The sequence below is a fragment of the Microcebus murinus genome, chromosome 4, assembly GCF_040939455.1.
Source record: "Microcebus murinus isolate Inina chromosome 4, M.murinus_Inina_mat1.0, whole genome shotgun sequence".
NCBI lineage: Eukaryota > Metazoa > Chordata > Mammalia > Primates > Cheirogaleidae > Microcebus > Microcebus murinus.
The window spans coordinates 7,150,538-7,171,599 of NC_134107.1; the positions used below are offsets into that span (position 1 = coordinate 7,150,538).

At 51.6% G+C, this 21,062-nt stretch overlaps 1 protein-coding gene across 2 annotated transcripts; it reads right to left on the minus strand.

Moving 5' to 3' along the window:
- Positions 1-11,673: 11,673 nt before the first annotated feature.
- Positions 11,674-21,016, minus strand: SLC29A2 (solute carrier family 29 member 2). 2 transcript variants are annotated; one of them, XM_012757728.3, is made up of 12 exons: positions 20,841-21,016; positions 20,516-20,597; positions 18,083-18,246; positions 17,560-17,699; positions 17,107-17,241; positions 16,410-16,507; positions 16,112-16,196; positions 15,113-15,261; positions 14,858-14,963; positions 14,671-14,756; positions 13,496-13,695; positions 11,674-12,820 (listed from the first exon to the last, which is right to left on the minus strand). In XM_012757728.3, the coding sequence occupies exons 1-12, from the start codon at positions 20,867-20,869 to the stop codon at positions 12,709-12,711; spliced, it is 1,386 nt and encodes a 461-aa protein (XP_012613182.1). In that variant the 5' UTR covers positions 20,870-21,016; the 3' UTR covers positions 11,674-12,708. The 2 variants fall into 2 exon arrangements, with proteins under 2 accessions (XP_012613182.1, XP_012613183.1); XM_012757729.3 differs by lacking the exon at positions 20,516-20,597.
- Between the last annotated feature and the right edge of the window lie 46 nt (positions 21,017-21,062).

Below are 21,062 nucleotides of genomic sequence, written 5' to 3' on the forward strand. Positions count from 1 at the left end.
TATCCTTTCGTTTATTTAGGTCTTCCTTAATTTATTTCAGCAGTGTTTTATAATTTTGTTTTTTGAGACAGAGTCTCACTTTGTTGCCCAGGCTAGAGTGAGTGCCGTGGCATCAGCCTAGCTCACAGCAACCTCAAACTCCTGGGCTCAAGCGATCCTGCTGCCTCAGCCTCCCGAGTAGCTGGGACTACAGGCATGCGCCACCATGCCCGGCTAATTTTTTCTATATATATCAGTTGGCCAATTACTTTCTTTCTATCTAGTAGAGACGGGGTCTAGCTCTTGCTCAGGCTGGTTTCTAACTCCTGACCTCGAGCAATCCTCCTGCCTCAGCCTCCCAGAAGAGTGCTAGGATGACAGGCGTGAGCCATCGCGCCCGGCCTCATAATTTTAAGTGTACAAATTTTTTTACTGTGTTAATTTGTTCCTAGGTATTGTATTCATTTGGATCCCATTGTAAATGGAGTTGTTTTCTTAATTTCCTTTTCAGGTTGTACATTGCTAATGTATAGAAATACAATTAAAATTTTTCATGTTAACCTTGAATCCTGCAACTTTGCTGAATTCATTAACTTTAATGGTTTTGTGTGTGTCTCTGTGTGCTTGTGTGTATTCTTTAGGATTTTCTATATATGTATATATTGTACATCTGTGAATATGGATAGCTTTATTCTTCCATTCCAACTTGGATTACCTTTTATTTCTTTTTCTTGCCAAATTGCACTGGCTATAACTCCCAGCACAATGTTGAATAGATGAAGTGGAGAGAGCAGCATCCTTGTCTTGCTCCTAATCTTAAGGAAAAGGCTTTCAGTCTTTCACCATTGAGTATAATATTACTTGTGGATTTTTCATAAGTGTCCTTTATCAGATTGAGGAAGTTTCCCATCTACTCCTTGTTTGTTCAGTGATTTTATCTTGAAAGCATGTTAGACTTTGTCACATGCTTTTTGCATGTTGAGATGATCACGTGTCTTTCCCTTCATGCTGTTAATATGGTATGTTACTGAAGCTCTGACTCAAGGGGCGAGGGGGGCATGGGCAACATACGTAACCTTAACATTTATACCCCCATAATATGCTGAAATAAAAAAATATGGTATATTACATTGATTTTCATGTGTTGCACCACGTTGCATTTTTGGAGTAAATCCCACTTTGTCATGGTGTATAATTCTTTTAATATGCTGCTGGGTTCTGTTTGCTAGCATTTTACTGAGGATTTTTGCATCTGTGTTCATAAGGGATATGATCTGTAGTTTTCTTGTGACGCCTTTGGCATCAGATCACATAGAATGAGTTAGGAAGTGTTCCCTTCTCTTGTGTTTTTTGGAAGAGTTTGAAAAGGATTAGTGTTAATTCTTCTTTAAATGATTGGCCGAATTGATCTGTGAAGCCATCTGGTCCTGAGTTTCTCTTTGTTGGGAGGCTTTTAATTACTGATTTAATCTCATTACTTGTTTGTTTTTTTTTTTTTTTTTTTTTTGAGACAGAGTCTCACTTTGTTGTCCAGGCTAGAGTGAGTGCCGTGGCGTCAGCCTAGCTCACAGCAACCTCAAACTCCTGGGCTCAAGCAATCCTGCTGCCTCAGCCTCCCAAGTGGCTGGGACTACAGGCATGCGCCACCATGCCCGGCTAATTTTTTATATATATCAGTTGGCCAATTAATTTCTTTCTATTTATAGTAGAGACGGGGGTCTCGCTCTTGCTCAGGCTGGTTTCGAACTCCTGACCTAGAGCAATCCGCCCGCCTCGGCCTCCCAGAGAGCTAGGATTACAGGCGTGAGCCACCGCGCCCGGCCTCATTACTTGTTATAAGTATGTTCAGATTTCCTGTTTAGAGTCAGTCTGTGCGTTTCTAGGAGTTTGTCTATGTCGTCTAATTTGCTGGCGTAGTTGTTCATAGTATTCTCTTATGGTCCTTTTCATTTCTGCACATGGGCATAGCTCATGGTATTGCACTTTATACAGATGGAAGGTCTGTGGCAACCCTGCATGAAGCAGGTCAGTCGGTGCCGTGTTTCCAACGGCACGTGCTCACTTAATCTCTGTGTCACATTTTGGTAATTCTCACCGTATTTCAAACTTTTTCATTATTATTATATCTGTTACAGTGATCTGTGATCAGTGACCTTCAATGTTACTATTATATTAATAACTGGGGCACCATGAACCATACCCATGCAAGACGGCAAACTAAATCAATAAATGTGTGTGTTCTGACTGCTCCACCCACTGGCCATTCTCCCATCGTTTTCCCTCTTTTCACACCTCCCTATTCCCTGAGACACAGCGATGTTGAAATTAGGCCAAGTAATAACCCTCCAGTGGCTTCGCAGTGTTCGAGTGAAAGGAAGACTCACACATCTCTCACTGTAAATCAAAAGCTAGAAATGATTAAGCTTAGTGAGGAAGGCATGTCAAAAATCAAGACAGGCCAAAAGCTCAGCCTCTTGTGCCAAAAAGTTAGCCAGGTTGTGAATGCAAAGGAAAAATTCCTGAAGGAAATTAAAAGTGCTACTCCAACGAACACACAAATGACAAGAGAGCAAAGCAGACTTATTGCTGATATGGTGAAAGTTTGAGTGGTCTGGACAGAAAATCAAACCACCCACGACATTCCCTTAAGCCAAAGCCGAATCCAGAGCAAGGCCCTAACTCTGTTCAATTCTGTGAGGGCTGAGACAGGTGAGGAAGCTGCAGAAGAAAAGTCTGAAGCTAACAGAGGTTGGTTCATGAGATCTAAGGAAAGAAGCCATCTCCATAACATGAAAGTGCATGGTGCAGCAGCAAGTGCTGATGTAGAAGCTGCAGCAAGTTATCCGGAAGATCTCGCTAAGGTAATTGATGAAGGTGGCTACACTAACAACAGATTTTTTTTTTTTTTTTTAAACAGAATCTTTCTCCACTGCCCAGGCTGGAGTGAAATGCACAATCATACCTCACCCCAGCCTCCAACTCCTGGGCTCAAGCAATCCTCGTACCTCAGCCTCCCAAGTAGGTAGTAGTACAGATGTGCACCCCCACACCCAGCTAATTTTATTTTTTGTAAAGCCAAGTTCTCACTCTGTTACCCAGGCTGGTCTCAAACTCCTGGCCTCAAGTGATCCTCCCGCCTTGGCCTCTCAAAGTATGAGGATTACAGGCGTGAGCCACCATGCCTGGCTAACAACAGATTTTCAATGGACACAAAACAGCCTTATATTGGAAGAAGAAGATGCCATCTAGGAGTTTCATAGCTAGAGAGGAGAAATCTCTCCTGGCTTCGAAGCTTTAATGGACAGGCTGACTCTCTCGTTAGGAGCTAATGCAGGCCGGCAGGCCTCCTCTTTCTCTTTGATATCAAAAGAGCCTCTGGCTTCTGGGCAGCTGCCCGTGCTGGCTCAGCACCGAGGAGATAGCGGGTGCTCAGTGGACGTTTGCAGAAGGCAGGAAGGCAGGTGGGCTGGGAACCCTGGCTTCCCTCCAGGCTGGGCTGGGTAGCACGGGCACGTGCTGGGGCAGGCCCTTCCCCTGTCGGTCGGTAGGATTGGCTGGGTTGCCAAAGCCCTGCCCGGCCCACAGCCTCTCTGAGGCCAGGTTTCTGAGGAGCAGCCCTTGGGGGGCAGAGGATGCCGGTGAGAGTCCAGGGGCGGACGGAGGGGACAGCAGTAGTTGTGCAGCCAGCCGAGTGCTCTGCCCTGGGGCACAGGGCTCCTTGCAAATCCGTACCCCTCCTCCCACCTCCCAGCTACTATGTGTCCCAGAGGGCCCCACACAGAGATGGCATCAATCCCTGTCCCTCTCAGGGCCTTAGTCATCACATCTGTCATATGGGTACAATCATCGCCACTCCAGCCTAGCCAGCTCACTGAGGCCAACAGAGCCAACAGCATTCTGGAAACCGACTCCGTGAGCATGTCGTACAAATGGATAGAGTTGACATGAGACCCAGCAGCAGGGCCAGAAGGACAAACTGAGCAAAAAAGGCGGAGTAAGTGCTTCGGGCTCCTGCCCTGAGCCCTCAAGGAGAAGGAAGCAAGCGGCAGGAACAGCACCAGTCACTCAGTCACTCCCCGGCCTTGGTTTCCTCACCTGTATGATGGGGGAAGCACCCTCCCTGTTCCTTCCACCGAGGGCCTCACTGAGGCTTCAGGGAGAGGGTGGGTGTGGAAGAGCTTTGCAAACTGTAAAGTGCAGTGCACACATGCGGGCTGACTGCAGCTCTGGGACCCAGGCCCAGCTGGGCTTTGGCGGGGCGGGTGGGGGTAGTCAATGTCGGCAATGAAAACACTGGTTGAGGAGGGTGGAGCAAGATGGCGGACGAGAAACACCGCCAGACAGAGTGTCTCTGCAGAAAAGACAGATTCTAGCAGAAATTAGAACAAAGAAGCAAGAAGACGAGCATACAGCGGACGAGGGCCAGAAGGAGGGGTACCTGAGACCCCGGGAGACTCCACGGGAGGAGGCTGCGGAGGAGAACTGGAGGCGGAGACCACCGGAGCAGCCCGGAGACCAGCGGCAAGGGTAGGTGGATTTGCTGTTTCCCCTCCCCTGCATTTGGGACTGCTGGTGGGCTCCCCAGCGGGTGGAAAGACCTGCGGACACCAGTCCAGAGACGGTCGCCGCCAGCCAGCAGTGAGCCTGTAGCAGACGTGGCACCAGGTTCACAACTTCCTCCGGGCACCTCCGTGTGCACAGACCCAAGCCGCGCGGCAGGCGCCATATTGCCTCCTCCTCCCCTCCGCCGACCCTACCCGCGGCTGCCCAGAGAGACAATACAGCCGCCAGCCAGAGGCACCTCCAGGGAACGGGACCTTCCCTTTTGGGACCCTACAGCTGACTCAGGGGAACTCAGACTGTGAGCTCCCTACCCGCCAGCTCTCCCAGGTGCTGCTGGCACGGTGTTCCCAGGAGAACGGTGCCGACTCAGAAGCTGAGAGACATAGACCCAGCTTGGGCTCCCTGTGGGTGAATTGGGACCCGAACTCCTCTCCCTGGTGGGGATACAGTTTGAACTCTGGGACCCAGAGGTCGGACCTGCAGACCAGATCCCGTGCACCGAGGTCTAGCATTGCCCGGGGCACAGAAGGGTTATACGTGAACAGCCTACTGAGGTGTGTGTGCCTCCAGGGGCGGATCGGCGTCCTAGAGGGCAACCCTCCTCCCAGGAGGAGGCCGTGCGCCCAACCCAGGTGGCGTTCCTGTGCAGGGAACCTCCCCGCCGGCATCACAGTCTGGGGAGGCCTGGTGGCTTGTGGTTTGGCCTGCTGGCAGAGGCCCAGGAGTAGCTGCGGAGGTAGGGAGGGTGGAAAGAAGCGAGGCCTGCTGCAGACTGCGGGTCTCAGACAGCCCCACACCCACACCCAGACTTTCTGGCTGAGCGGGACCATTCCAGCCCCGCCCTGACAGCTTTTCCTGGAAGCAGAGAACAGAACTTTGACCCCTGCTAACTGCCTGAGGGCAGGCTTACCCAACCCAGCTCCGCCCAGAACAAGAGCTGATAACAGGACACAAAATCAACAGCATAGCTTGTTCCTCCAAGCAAACGCCACCTACTGACAGGGACGGCATCTTGCACAGCCTTTCCACGGCACCCACTGACTCAATAGACAAGGAGTGGTCCAATCTCACCCACAGACACCACCTAACGCCTCAGAAACTAAACAAGGTGTGTGAATACCCAAACAATAACCTAAAGGAAAGAAACAACAACTGATTGACATGGGAAGAAATCAGCGAAAGAACTCAGGAAATATGAAGAACCAAACGGAAAACACACCCCCAAAGAGGAGCACCAGCCCCCTAGAAACGGACACCAACCAAAATCAGGCAACCAATATGACAGAAGAGGAATTTCGTATGTGGATCATAAGAACACTCACGGAGCTGCAACAACAACTCAATAACCAACACAAAGAAACCACAAAAAGCCTCCAGGATATGGAAAAAGAAATAGACACAATGAAGAAAAGTTTAACCGAACTCCTGGAAATGAAGAATCAATTCAAGGAAATACAAAATACAGTGGAAAGTCTCAAGAACAGGGTAGATCAAACAGAAGAAAGGATCTCAGAGCTTGAAGATAACACCCTCCAATTAAATAAATCAGTCACAGAAATAGAGCAGAGAAACAAGAGAAAAGAGCAAAGCCTACAAGAGCTGTGGGATTATGTGAAGAAACCTAATGTGAGGGTCATAGGGTTACCAGAAGGGGAATAAGACAACACTCAAGGGTTGGACAAGCTGTTTGAAGATATAATAGAGGAAAATTTCCCAGGCCTTGCTCAAAATCTTGATATACAAGTCCAAGAAGCTCAGAGGACCCCTGGGAGATTCAATGCAAACAGGAAGACGTCACGACATGCAGTCATCAGACTGACCAAAGTATCAACTAAAGAGGCCCTTCTAAGAGCTGTAAGACAAAAGAAGCAAGTAACATACAAGGGAAAGCCAATTCGAATAACATCAGACTTCTCTAATGAGACTTTACAAGCAAGGAGAGACTGGGGCCCCATTCTCACTCTTTTGAAACAAAACAATGCCCAGCCTAGAATATTATTCCCTGCAAAACTAAGCTTCGTATATGAAGGAGAAATAAAAACATTCTCAGACAAGCAAAGGCTCAGAGAATTCACCAAGACAAGACCAGCCCTACAAGAAGTACTTAAAACAGCGTTACACACGGAGCATCATAATAATAACCCACGAATATAAAAACAACCAAAACCCAAAGATATTAAAGGCCAGATATTACAATGGCTCAAGACAGAAATCATAGCAACAACATCCAACCCAACAGAATGATCAGTAATCTACCTTACCTATCAGTTCTCTCAATAAATGTGAATGGCTTAAACTCTCCACTCAAGAAACATAGGCTGGCTGAATGGATAAGAAAATACAGGCCAAGTATATGCTGTCTTCAGGAAACACATCTAACCTGCAAGGATGCATATAGACTAAAAATAAAAGGGTGGAGATCAATATTCCAAGCAAATAGAAGCCAAAAGAAGGCTGGTGTGGCAGTTCTAATTTCAGACGATTTAGTTTTTAAACCAACAAAAGTAGTGAAAGACAAAGAGGGTCATTATATAATGGTGAAGGGCACAGTTCAACAAGAAGAGATAACAATTTTAAATATATATGCACCCAACTTAGGTGCACCCAGATTCATAAAGCAAACCTTACTGGAGCTAAGCAAATGGATTAATAGCAACTCCATAATCACCGGAGATTTCAACACCCCACTGACGGCACGAGACAGATCCTCCAAACAGAAAATTAATAAAGAAATAATGGACTTAAACAAAACTCTAGAACAATTGGGTCTGACTGACAGGGAGTGGTCCAATCTCACCCACAGACACCACCTAACGCCTCAGAAACTAAACAAGGTGTGTGAATACCCAAACAATAACCTAAAGGAAAGAAACAACAACTGATTGACATGGGAAGAAATCAGCGAAAGAACTCAGGAAATATGAAGAACCAAATGGAAAAAACACCCCCAAAGAGGAGCACCAGCCCCCTAGAAACGGACACCAACCAAAACCAGGCAACCAATATGACAGAAGAGGAATTTCGTATGTGGATCATAAGAACACTGACATTTACAGAACATTCTACCCAAAATCCACTGAATATACGTTCTTCTCATCAGTTCACGGGACATTCTCTAAGATTGACCATATCCTAGGACACAAAGTAAATCTCAAGAAATTAAAAAAAATAGAAACCATACCATGTACCTTCTCAGATCACAGTGGAATAAAAGTAGAAATCAACCCTAACAGAAACTCACATTTCTACACAGAAACGTGGAAATTAAACAACCTCCTACTAAATGATTACTTCATAAATGAAGAAATCAAGACAGAAATAAAAAAATTCTATGAAGAAAACGACAATGGAGAGACAAGTTATCAACTCCTCTGGGACACAGCTAAAGCAGTTCTGAGAGGAAAGTTTATCTCCATAAATGCCTATAACCAAAAGACAAGAAGATCACAAATAGACAATCTAATGAAACGACTCAAAGAGCTGGAAAAAGAAGAACAGACCAACCCCAAACCCAGCAGAAGAAGTGAAATCAACAAGATCAAATCAGAACTAAACGAAGTTGAAAACAGGGAAGCTATTCAGGAGATTAATAAGACAAAAAGTTGGTTCTTTGAAAAAATAAACAAAATTGACACACCATTGGCTAAGCTAACGAAAAGCAGAAAAGAGAAATCTCTAATAGGCTCCATCAGGAATAAAAAAGGAGATATCACAACTGATCCCAAAGAGATACAGGATACAATTTATGAATACTATAAAAATCTTTATGCACACAAACTGGAAAATGTGGAGGAAATGGACAAATTTCTAGAAACACACAGCCTCCCTAGGCTCAACCAGGAAGAAATAGATTCCCTGAACAGACCAATCTCAACAGCTGAAATAGAAACAGCAATTAAAAATCTCCCTAAAAAGAAAAGTCCCGGTCCAGATGGCTTCACACCCGAATTTTACCACATTTACAAAGAAGAACTAGTACCTATCTTGCAGAAACTATTCCACAACATCGAGAAGAACGGAAACCTCCCCGACACCTTTTATGAAGCGAATATTACTCTGATACCAAAACCAGGAAAGGATGCAACAAAAAAAGAAAACTACAGACCAATATCCCTAATGAATATAGATGCAAAAATTTTCAACAAAATCTTAGCTAACCGAATCCAGACACTTATCAAAAAAATAATCCACCACAACCAAGTGGGCTTCATCCCAGGGATGCAGGGATGGTTCAACATACGTAAATCTATAAATGCAATTCACCACATAAACAGAAGCAAAAACAAAGACCACATGATCCTTTTCAATAGATGCAGAAAAAGCTTTTGACAAAATTCAACACCCTTTCATGATACGAACACTTAAGAAAATCGGCATAGAAGGGACATACCTAAAAATGATACAAGCCATATATGACAGACCCATAGCCAACATCATGCTGAATGGGGAAATCCTTCCCACTTAAAACTGGAACCAGACAAGGCTGCCCACTATCTCCACTTCTGTTCAACATAGTGCTGGAAGTCTTGGCTACAGCAATCAGACAGGAAAATGGAATCAAAGGTATCCAAATAGGGGCAGAAGAGATCAAACTTTCACTGTTTGCTGATGATATGATATTGTATCTAGAAAACCCCAAAGATTCAACCAAGAAACTCCTGGAACTGATCAATGAATTTAGTAAAGTCTCAGGATACAAAATCAATACACAGAAATCAGAGGCATTCATATACGCCAACAACAATCTAATTGAGAACCAAATCAAAGACTCAATTCCCTTCACAATAGCAACAAAGAAACTAAAGTACCTAGGAATATACTTAACCAAGGACGTAAAAGACCTCTACAGGGAGAACTATGAGACACTGAGGAAGGAAATAGCAGAGGATGTAAACAGATAGAAATCCATACCATGCTCGTGGATCGGTAGACTCAATATCATCAAAATGTCTATACTACCCAAACTGATCTACAGATTCAATGCAATACCTATTAAAATCCCATCAGCATTCTTCACAGATATAGAAAAAATAATTTTACGCTTCGTATGAAACCAAAGAAGACCCCGAATATCAAGAGCAATTCTAGGCAACAAAAACAAAATGGTGCCAGTGAGGTCTTTGCTTCAAAAAAAAAAAAAAAACAAAACAAAATGGGAGGCATTAATATGCCAGATATCAAACTATACTACAAAGCTGTAGTAATTAAATCAATATGGTATTGGCACAAAAATAGGAATATTGACCAGTGGAACAGATGCGAGAATCCTGATATAAAACCATCCTCATATAGCCATCTAATCTTTGACAAAGCAGACAAAAATATACGCTGGGGAAAAGAATCCCTCTTCAATAAATGGTGCTGGGAAAACTGGATAGCCACCTGTAGAAGGCTAAAACAGGACCCACACCTTTCACCTCTCACAAAAATCAACTCACGCTGGATAACAGACTTAAACCTAAGGTATGAAACTATTAGAACTCTAGAGAAAAAAGTTGGAAACACTCTCCTAGACATCGGCCTGGGCAAAGAGTTTATGAAGAAGTCCCCAAAGGCAATCACAGCAGCAACAAAAATAAATAAATGGGACATGATCAGACTACAAAGCTTCTGCACAGCCAAAGAAATAGTCATGAAAGTAAGCAGACAACCTACAGAATGGGAGAAAATTTTTGCATCCTATGCATCCGATAAGGGACTGATAACTAGAATATACTTAGAACTCACGAAAATCAGGAAGAAAAAATCAAATAACCCCATTAAAAAGTGGGCAAAGAGGCCGGGCGCTGTGGCTCACGCCTGTAATCCTAGCTCTTGGGAGGCCGAGGCGGGTGGATTGCTCAAGGTCAGGAGTTCAAAACCAGCCTGAGCAAGAGCGAGACCCCGTCTCTACTATAAATAGAAAGAAATTAATTGGCCAACTGATATATATATAAAAAAAATTAGCCGGGCATGGTGGCGCATGCCTGTAGTCCCAGCTACTCGGGAGGCTGAGGCAGGAGGATCGCTTGAGCCCAGGAGTTTGAGGTTGCTGTGAGCTAGGCTCACGCCACGGCACTCACTCTAGCCTGGACAACAAAGTGAGACTCTGTCTCAAAAAAAAAAAAAAAAAAAAAAAAAAAAAAAAAGTGGGCAAAGGACTTGAACAGAAACTTTTCTAAAGAAGACAGAAGAATGGCCAACATATGAAAAAATGCTCAACATTTCTAATCATCAGGGAAATGCAAATCAAAACCACAATGAGATATCACTTAACCCCAGTGAGAATGGCCTTTATCAAAAAATCTCCAAACAATAAATGCTGGTGTGGTTGTGGAGAGAGAGGAACACTCCTACACTGCTGGTGGGACTGCAAACTAGTTCAACCTCTGTGGAAAGCAATATGGAGATACCTTAAAGCGATACAAGTGAATCTACCATTTGATCCAGCAATCCCATTGCTGGGCATCTACCCAAAGGATCCAATGACACTCTACAAAAAAGACACCTGCACTCGAATGTTTATAGCAGCACAATTCATAATTGCAAGGCTGTGGAAACAGCCCAAGTGCCCATCAATCCAAGAATGGATTAATAAAATGTGGTATATGTATACCATGGAGTACTATTCAGCTCTAAGAAACAATGGTGATATAGCACATCTTATATTTTCCTGGTTAGAGCTGGAACCCATACTACTAAGTGAAGTATCCCAAGAATGGAAAAACAAGCACCAGATATATTCTCCAGCAAACTGGTATTAACTGAGTAGCACCTAAGTGGACACATAGGTACTACAGGAATAGGGTATTGGGCAGGTGGGAGGGGGGAGGGGGGCAGGTATATACATACATAATGAGTGAGATGTGCACCATCTGGGGGATGGTCATGATGGAGACTCAGATTTTTGGGGGAAGGGGGGGAAATGGGCATTTATTGAAACCTTAAAATCTGTACCCCCATAATATGCCAAAATAAAAAAAAAAATCTCCAAACAATAAATGCTGGCGTGGTTGCGGAGAGAGAGGAACACTCCTACACTGCTGGTGGGACTGCAAACTAGTTCAACCTCTGTGGAAAGCAATATGGAGATATCTTAAAGCGATACAAGTGATTCTACCATTTGATCCAGCAATCCCATTGCTGGGCATCTACCCAAATGATCCAATGACACTCTACAAAAAAGACACCTGCACTCGAATGTTTATAGCAGCACAATTCACAATTGCAAGGCTGTGGAAACAGCCCAAGTGTCCATCAATCCAAGAATGGATTAATAAAATGTGGTATATGTATACCATGGAGTACTATTCAGCTCTAAGAAACAATGGTGACATAGCACATCTTATATTTTCCTGGTTAGAGCTGGAACCCATACTATTAAGTGAAGTTTCCCAAGAATGGAAAAACAAGCACCACATATATTCACCAGCAAATTGGTATTAACTGAGCAGCACCTAAGTGGTCACATAGGTACTACAGTAATAGGGTACTGGGCAGGTGGGGGAGGAGGGGGGGCAGGTATATACATACATAATGAGTGAGATGTGCACCATCTGGGGGATGGTCATGCTGGAGACTCAGACTTGTGGGGGGAGGGGGGAAATGGGCATTTATTGAAACCTTAAAATCTGTATCCCCATAATATGCTGAAATAAAAAATAAAAAAAAAAAACACTGGTTGAGGCCCAGACCCCAGTCCTCTGTGCACTCTCAGACTCTCAGCACCTTTGTCCTACCTTGTCCCTTCAACTGCCCTGGCACCCTGTGTCGCTGAGGCCTGGGGGAGGAAGAGCTCCCACCCTGGCCTGGGCCCCACAGCCTCCCTGAGCCTGGGGCAGGGGCCACATCAGGCACATCCTCAGCTCCTGGTGCCGACTGGCAAGTGCAGCGCTGGCCGTGGGTGGGAGGGCCGTGGCCCCGTGTCCCCGACGACCACCTTCCAGTGAGGCCAGGTGGGTCAGCGCTGCTCCTGGGAGGTTAGAACGAGCCGGCGGTGAGTCTTCCTCGCAGCACGCAGAGCGGTCACCAGCCAGGGTGGAGAGCAGCTCCTGCTCCTCCGGCAGCCCAGACCCAGGGGCCCCGCCCAGGAGAGGCCCGTGCCCGGCTCGCTGTTCCCCTGGGCTGGATCTCGGCTCCAGAGGGGACGCCGGGGAGGGGCTGCTGGGAGAGCCCCCACGGGCCACTTCAGAGCAGCGCCTTGAAGAGGAAGGAGAGAGAGGCTCCGCAGGAGAGTCCCAGGGCCAGGAAGAAGGTCATGAGGGCACCGGCCACCTCCCTCTCATGTGGCAGCACCTGCCTGGAACACCCAGGAATAGGAGCTCTCAGAACACGCTGAGCTCAAACCCGGAGCCGCCCCCAGACCCTCTGCACGTCCAGTCTGGGCTCTCACCAACCCGTAAGAGGGGTTGGTCTATAATTAGGCCCTGCTTTCCAGGCCTCGGTTTCCCAATCTATAAAATGACAAGGCCACCTCTCAGGGGTCCAACACTATGGGATTCCAGATTCCACTGCCTTCCTTCTTGACAAAATGTCCCCAACCTGGTCCTCCCTCTCACCTTTACTCTTCCTGGCTTCTCGATTCCTTTGCCCCTTGGGGAAACAGCCATGACCCTGCTTTGGATCAAAACCTTAGCTCCCCTTCAACTGAGAATTTTGGAGCTGGATGGGCCCTGCAGGATGACAGGCCAATCCATTTATTTTACAGATGGGGAAACTGAGGCTCACAGAGCGGCCCCAGAATCAGTGCACGGGCTACTTTATCAGGCAGATACCTCCCCAGTCCAGTTCTCCTCTCCCGAGCAGTTAAGTCCTCACCAGACAGGGGACGCCAGACAGGGGACACCTGCGAGGCCGGCAGACAGCTGGGGGGCTGGCCAGGAGCAGAAGCGGCCCCCCTCCCCGCAGGCTGCCCCTCCTCCAAGAGCTAGCCCTCCTCCCCACTCCCAGCTCGCTCCCCACCCATCCCGCAGACCTGGGCGCCAGGCACATGGTGAGGGACACCAGGTACCCGTTGGACACGGCAAAGAGCAGCATGAAGGTGATGAAGTAGGCGTCCTGTGCGAAGAGGATGGGCAGCCGGGACCTCTGGGGCACGTGGCACAGCATGAAGAGCGGCACGAACAGGAAGCGCAGGCAGACCAGCAGGGGCAGCAGCCGGCTGTCCTCGTTGGGCTGTGGCAGAGGCTGGGGTGAGCAGGGTCCCTGGACACCTTGGGACACCCACAGGTGGACCCATCGATCACTCCCTGACCTCCTTTGACCTGACCTACCCTCTGAGCACTGGGACCACTAGAGAACAAGGGGCTGCGCCAAGCCCACCTGGCAGTCAGTGTCCGGCGTGTGTTCTTCCTGGCAGAACTAGAGGGGCCTCAGACAGCACCTGTGGTTTTCAGACTTGGTTCCTCAGAGCACCCCTGGGGGTTCCACGGAACCCTTTGGGGCAGGTGGGGTTAGGTTGCTGCGTGGGATTGGAAGCTGGAGACCCAGGTCCTGTCCTGACTTGGCTCAGAGTAGCTCCTCATCAATCGGATTCATTTATTATATCTCTTTGGAAGATTTCATTTAAAGAAACAGCACTGTCGGCTGGGTGCGGTGGCTCATGCCTGTAATCCTAGCACTCTGGGAGGCTGAGGCAGGCGGATTGCTCGAGGTCAGGAGTTCAAAACCAAACTGAACAAGAGTGATACCCTGTCTCTACTATAAATAGAAAGAAATTAATTGGCCAAGTAATATATATAGAAAAATTAGCCGGGCATGGTGGCACATGCCTGTAGTCCCAGCTACTCGGGAGGCTGAGGCAGGAGGATGGCTTGAGCCCAGGAGTTTGAGGTTGCTGTGAGCTAGGCTGACGCCACGGCACTCACTCTAGCCTGGGCAACAAAGCGAGACTCTGTCTCAAAAAAGAAACAGCACTGTCGCTAAAAGCTATGCAAGGTCCAATCCCTCACCTGGGGCTGGATGCTGGGGACACAGAGGTCCACTGGACATGGCTCGAGTCCCAGCCCTGGCTTCCCCACTGCCACTTGGGCGGCAGGCCACTGCCAGACCACTCGGCAGCCTACTGGAAAATCACCCCTTATGCTCTCTCGCACCCTCTGATCCCAAACTGCTTCCTACAACCTCAGCGCACCAGGCCAGTGTGCTCACCCACAGGAAGTAGGAGGTCAGGCTCCGCCCCAGCCAGTCCATGATGTTGAAGAGAAGGAAGCAGCAGATGGGGTTGAAGAACTGGCCTGGGAGAGAGAGGGCTGGTGGCTCATCCTGGTCCCCAGCTTCCCTCCCTTCCCTGTCTTGTGTGCCCCTGCCCTGCCCTCTCCCGTGCCCTGACACTCACTCCACTTCCCCGGACTGGTGGAGCTGGTCACCATGGCTGTGATGGCAGGGAAGACAGACAAGGTGACTGTGAAGACCAACACAAGGCACAACGCCGTCAGCCAGATCTGGGGGCCGGAGGCAGGGTGTGAGCAGGCAGGCCCGGCCCAGCCGAGCCCCTGACTTGCCAGGACCCTGCTCCCTCAGGGTAGACACTGTGAGTACCAAGGCCCCATTCTCCCCAGGGGTGGTGGCGGGGACCACAGCCAAGCCATACCTTCCGGAAGACAATGAAGACTGAAGGTTTCCCTGGCACCTGGGGCTGGTCTGGCTCCAGCTCTGGCTCCAGCTCTGGCTCCTTCACAGGGTCAAGATCCAGAGTCAGGGCCACCTTCTGGGGGCTGCTGGGAATCCCGTTCTTCTCATCTGGGGCAAGAGGGGAGGGTGGGGTCATGCCTGTGACCCAGGTTTCCTGACAGCCAGCCCTGACGAGGAGAGTCCCAGCAGTTAAAACCAGTGGTCCAGCCCAGGCGCGGTGGCTCACGCCTGTAATCCTAGCTTTCTGGGAGGCCGAGGCGGGAGGATCGCTCAAGGTCAGGAGTTCGAAACCAGCCTGAGCAAGAGCGAGACCCATCTCTACTAAAAATAGAAAGAAATTAATTGGCCAACTAAAAATACACAGAAAAAATTAGCCGGGCATGGTGGTGCATGCCTGTAGTCCCAGCTACTTGGGAGGCTGAGGCAGGATTGCTTGAGCCCAGGAGTTTGAGGTTGCTGTGAGCTAGGCTGACGCCACGGCACTCTAGCCCGGGCAACAGAGTGAGACTCTGTCTTAAAAAAAACACAAAAAACAACAAAAAAACAGTGGTCTACCCCAGCCCCTTAACAAAGGACACACGCACAGCTGCTAATGAGTGCCGGGCAATGTGTTAAGCACCTTAGATAGATAACGCAGGGGAAAGTGAGGCTCAGAGGGTTTGAGTGGTTAAGTGACTGGCCCAAGGCCACACAGCTGGGATGTTGTGAAACCAGTATTCAAATTCAGGGGCCTCGAATCCAGAGCTTGCATGCATGAAGCTCCACTGCCTCCCATTTTATAGAGGAAGAAACTGAGGTCCAAAGAGCAGTAAGACTTTAACCCTACTCACTTCCCTCTGTGACCTCCTGCCTCTGCTCACATAAGGCTGCTAGGGTGGGGCTCTAGTTGGGGACAGAGGGAGGTGACTCTCTAACCTGCTCCGGGTCTCCCACCTCCTGCCTGGGTCTTGGGGCTTACCAGACTGGAGGAGCTCGGCTTTGGTCTCCAGCTCGTGAGCTTGGGCCTGCGATGGTTTCTTGGCCAGGTAGTAGCGAGCAAACTTCTGCGGAAGGACAGGAAAGTGCTGGTCCTGCCTGGCGTTGCTGAGGTGTCTGGATCCCCCCACACCACTAGCTTAGAGGCTGGGGCCCCCCGGTGGCAGACTCCTTCGGGGATCGGGGCTGAGCTCAGGTCTCCTCCGCCTCCCCTGGCCCCTCAGACTCAGGACTGCACCGGGACACTGTGCGGTGGGCATGGAGCCCGCCAGCAGGCTCACCAGGTGGGGCAGGCTCAGGTAGCACACGATGGACACGAGGATGCCCACGCAGGGGGTGATGAAGTACCCCAGCGCAGAGGTCTGGGCGTCCACGCCACCTGTGGCAGAAGCTTCAGCTGCAGAGAGGCGGCTGGTGCCACCATACCCCACAGCACCTCCAACTCTGTCCCACTTGTCACCGTGCCTCCTGTCCCAGACGCCTTTCCAGCCTTGCCCGCTCCTCCCTTCACTGACAAGCTCAGGGGTCTTGTCCAGGGCCCTAGACCGGCCTTTCCCCTACGTGCCACTTTTGCTGAGCACCTACTATGTGCCGCGAGCCTTCTCTTACTGCTCGTTACGATCTGAGCAGGGAACAGCCACAGCCATGTGAGGGGGAAACCGAGGCACAGAGGGGCTATGTGCCTTGTCCAAGGCCCCCAGCCAGTGAGCAGTGAAACGATTCAAACCTAAGTCTACCAGAATCCCAAACCTAAACCCCCTCTCAGCCTCAACCTGCTGCCACGTGCCAGTTGGCCCCAGGAAACCCGGCCGTCCCTGGTTGTTCCCTCACTGCAGGGCCCCAGACCCAGCCTCCATTCCACGTCACCCCACCTCCTCCGTCTACACGCAGAACCAGGCAGGCAGCCCTCTCATGCCCTCTCTGGTCCCCCGAACCCCAGAGGCCACCCCAGCCCTCCAGCCACCCAAGTCCACTCACTGGCCATGGACATGAGCATGGCAAGGGCAGCGAAGATTCCAGCCAGGCCCTGGCCGCTGAGGAAGAGGGTGCTGTAGGTGGAAGGCATGGTGCCCAGCTGCCCAAAGAGGCTGCCCTGCAGGACTGCACTGAAGGCTGTGGAGGACAGGGACAGGGCTGCTGCTCAGCTAGGCAGGCCTCGGGGGCTCCCTGGAGGAGGTGTCAGCAGGGTGCCCGGGGGGCTCTGCACTAGGCGGGGCAGGTGTGAACTTTCCAGGGACTCTGGGCACTGTGGTGCAACGCCCCCCATGCATCCTGGTCATTGGTCTGTGAGGCTGGCGGCCAGGAGGCCTGCTCTGAGGTCACTGGGGCTGGGACAAGTGACTCTTCCTCTCCCTCTGGGCCTGTTTTTCCCTCAGGGGTGTGTTGGGCTGTGCTGAAGCCCTGGGCAGGCTGGGCTGGGGAGGTGCTCACAGTTGATGAGGCAGACGGAGGCCATGGTGATGCCGAAGAAGGGCCTGGGGCTCACGTCCACCTTGACCAGCGCCGCCGTCAGGGCAAAGAGCAGCAGTATGGCCAGCAGGCTGCCCAGGACCCGCACCGCCTCGGGGACGCTGCGAGGGAGGATGGGGTGGCTCAGCCAGGCCCAGCAGGGCAGGGGAGGAAGGCAGGGGGGTCAGCTGGGCAGGGGAGGAGGGCAGGGGGGTCAGCTGGGCAGGGGAGGCGGGCCGGGGGGTCAGAGGGGGGTCAGCTGGGCAGGGGAGGAGGGCAGGGGGGTCAGCTGGGCAGGGGAGGCGGGCAGGGGGGTCAGCTGGGCAGGGGAGGAGGGCAGGGGGGTCAGCTGGGCAGGGGAGGCGGGCCGGGGGGTCAGCTGGGCAGGGGGGAGGGCAAGGGGGAGGGCAGGGGTTCAGCTGGGCAGGGGGCTGGGGCAGATGCGGGAGGGGCGGGGCAGGGGCCACGGGCGGTCCTCCTGGGCCCAGAGGAGGCTGCCTCTCACCACTGGTACAGGAAGGAGTTGAGGAGGGTGAAGAGCAGCAGGGGCAGCTGGGACAGCAGCGTCACCCAGTTGTTGAAGTTGAAGGCGTCCTCAGGTTCCGTGTGGTTGGCGCTCAGAGTCCTGGCTGTGCTGTTGGGGGGCCCCGCCAGCCGGCCCTGGAAGTACTGCCAGACAGGGAGGCAAGGTAGGGTCAGGAGCCCCAGCCCCCCTCTGTGTCCCCCACGCTCCTGTTGCTTATCCCTGCACGGTGCCCCGCCCCCGGCACATAGTCGGACTCCACGGACGTGCACCGAGTGGAACGGCTGAAGTCTGGGACAGAGCCCGAGGCTCCGGCTTAGATGGCCCCTCCTCCCCAGCACCCCCGTTCCAGCCCCACCTCCCTCCTGCAGCGGCTTCTGGGTTCATTCGTTCCATGGCTATCTACTGAGCACCCACTGTGAGCCGGCGTTCCATGGCTATCCATTGAGCACCCACTGTGAGCCGGCGTTCCATGGCTATCTACTGAGCACCCACTGTGAGCCGGCGTTCCATGGCTATCCATTGAGCACCCACTGTGAGCCGGCGTTCCATGGCTATCTACTGAGCACCCACTGTGAGCCGGCGTTCCATGGCTATCTACTGAGCGCCCACTGTGAGCCGGCTCCGGGCCTAGGTGCTGAGCAACTGCACTCTCTCTGAAACATGCATCCTGTCACTCTTCTGCTTAACCACCCCACCCCCACCCCACCCCTGCCTGCCTGTTGCCCACAGGGCAAAGCCCCCCATTTCTGCAGCAGCATTTGGGCCCTTCAGAATAGATCCCGGCCTCCCTTTTGTGCCCCATCTCCTGCTCCGTCCCACTAAGCTCTAGGCAAGCCAGGCTCTGGCACATTTTCTGAAGTGGCTGGCCCTCACTGGCCTCCCTGCCTGTGCGTGGCTGTCACCTCCTCCAGGAATGCCCCCTCCTCCCGACCGCGCCCCCTCCACGCTCCACACACCTGCCTGCTCTACTCCCAACTCACAAACCTCTCCCTGTGAAGCAGAAAGGGTCCCCACTCCCCCGGGGACACGCAGTGCTCGGCTCCAAGCCTGGGCTGGCCCAGGCCGTGTTACATTATTAATAGCTCTCTGGCCTCTTGTTCTCAGGCCAGGGGCCCATTTACCTGGGCCCAGCACAGAGCCAGGCCCTCAAGTGGCGCCAGGAAAGTTGTTGCACTGAGTACATGTTGGAAGCTAGGACCCTCAACACCCCTATGACCTGTCCTACACATGGGCTTCGCCCTGGAAAATTCCCAGGACAAAAATAGCACCCCACCCTCCAGCTGTAGCCCCGAAAAGAATACGTTCCATGACGTGCTGACCCCGGAATGCTCCAGGGTGTGCAACTGCAATAGTTCCCGACCACCTGCCAGGTTGGGGTTGGGTAATCAGTTGCAAACAGCCTCAATACTGATAAGACGCTGGTTGAGGCTGATTGGCCCAAACCCAAGCCTCATAGTCACCCCACTCTACTTCCCTGTTTCTTTTTTTTTTTTTTTTTTTTGAGACAGAGTCTCACTTTGTTGCCCAGGCTAGAGTGAGTGCCGTGGCATCAGCCTGGCTCACAGCAACCTCAAACTCCTGGGCTCAAGCGATCCTCCTGCCTCAGCCTCCCGAGTAGCTGGGACTACAGGCATGCACCACCATGCCCGGCTAATTTTTTTTTTTGTATATATATTTTTAGTTGGTCAATTAATTTATTTCTATTTTTGGTAGAGACGGGGGGTCTCGCTCAGGCTGGTTTCGAACTCCTGACCTTGAGCAATCCTCCCGCCTCGGCCTCCCAAGGTGCTAGGATTACAGGCGTGAGCCACCACTCCGGGCCCCTACCTCCCTGTTTCTACTTCCTTGTTTCTGTATCCTTATAAAACCTACAAAGAATCCAAGTAAAGTAGACCTTGATAACCATTTGCTTGATCTTGTTCCTTTCTCTCGCCCATCTCTTTCAGGCATGGTCCCCCTTGACCCCCACGAGTAACAGAAGGTCCCGCAGGTCGGGACAAGTACACAGGAACGAATAGCCCAGGCCCAAAGAGCATGAGACCCTCGGCCAGGGTAGGTCCACAGGAAAAGTTTGTTGAATGAATGTTTCTAATTCGTGCTATTTCAAAGAAAACCAAAGGCTCGGATATCCCACGTTTGCAGTGGCTGGCTCAGAAACAAGACAAACAGAGGAGGCGGATGGGGGTCTCCTTTCCCGGGTCCACAGAACCCCTGCTGGTGGCCTTGCCCCTGGGTCTAGGCATTCCTGACAGTGGCTTTGGGGCCGCAGGAGAGGCTCCGCCTGCCGCGGACAGGCGCGCATCACGGGCTGCCACAGGCGGCGGGAAAGCGCCCGGCTGGCCGCAGTCCAGGCGGCGGGAGGGATGGACGGTGGTGTGGCCGCGGGGCTGTCACCCCCGCCGCGAGTCTCACCGGGATGGCAGTGATGAAGAAGTTCCAGGGGAGGAGGGTGCCCAGCCCCAGGATGAAGAAGCTGATCCCGACCAGGTGGTAGCTGTGGGGATCAGTCAGAAGGTCACCCCGAGACGCCCCCCCGCCCCGCCCTCCCGCCTCGCGGGCCGCCCTCCGGAGAGCGGACTACAATCCCCATCGCCCCGGCTCGGGCAGCCAGGGAGTCGGCTGATGGGAACTGTAGTTCCACCGGTCTTCTCGAACCCTGCATCGCCCACAGGGAGCAGGTCCACGCTGCCCACGGCCACCCGGGTCCCGCCCGCCCCCCGCCCGGCCCGCAGCTCACCTGTCCTGCGGGGCGTCTCCTCGCGCCATGGCGGCTGCAGGGGCCGCGCCCGGGCGGGGGGCGGCGGGAGGCCGCGCGGGCAGCTGCGCCCAGGCCCCGGGACCGCGGGGGTAGCGGGTCGGTCCGAGTCTGGCCGGAGGGGGAGGAGCCGCAGGGAGCCCGGGCGGCTTCCCGCGGTCTCTGGCTCCGCAGGCTCGGACCTCGGCTCCGCCCCGGGGCGGG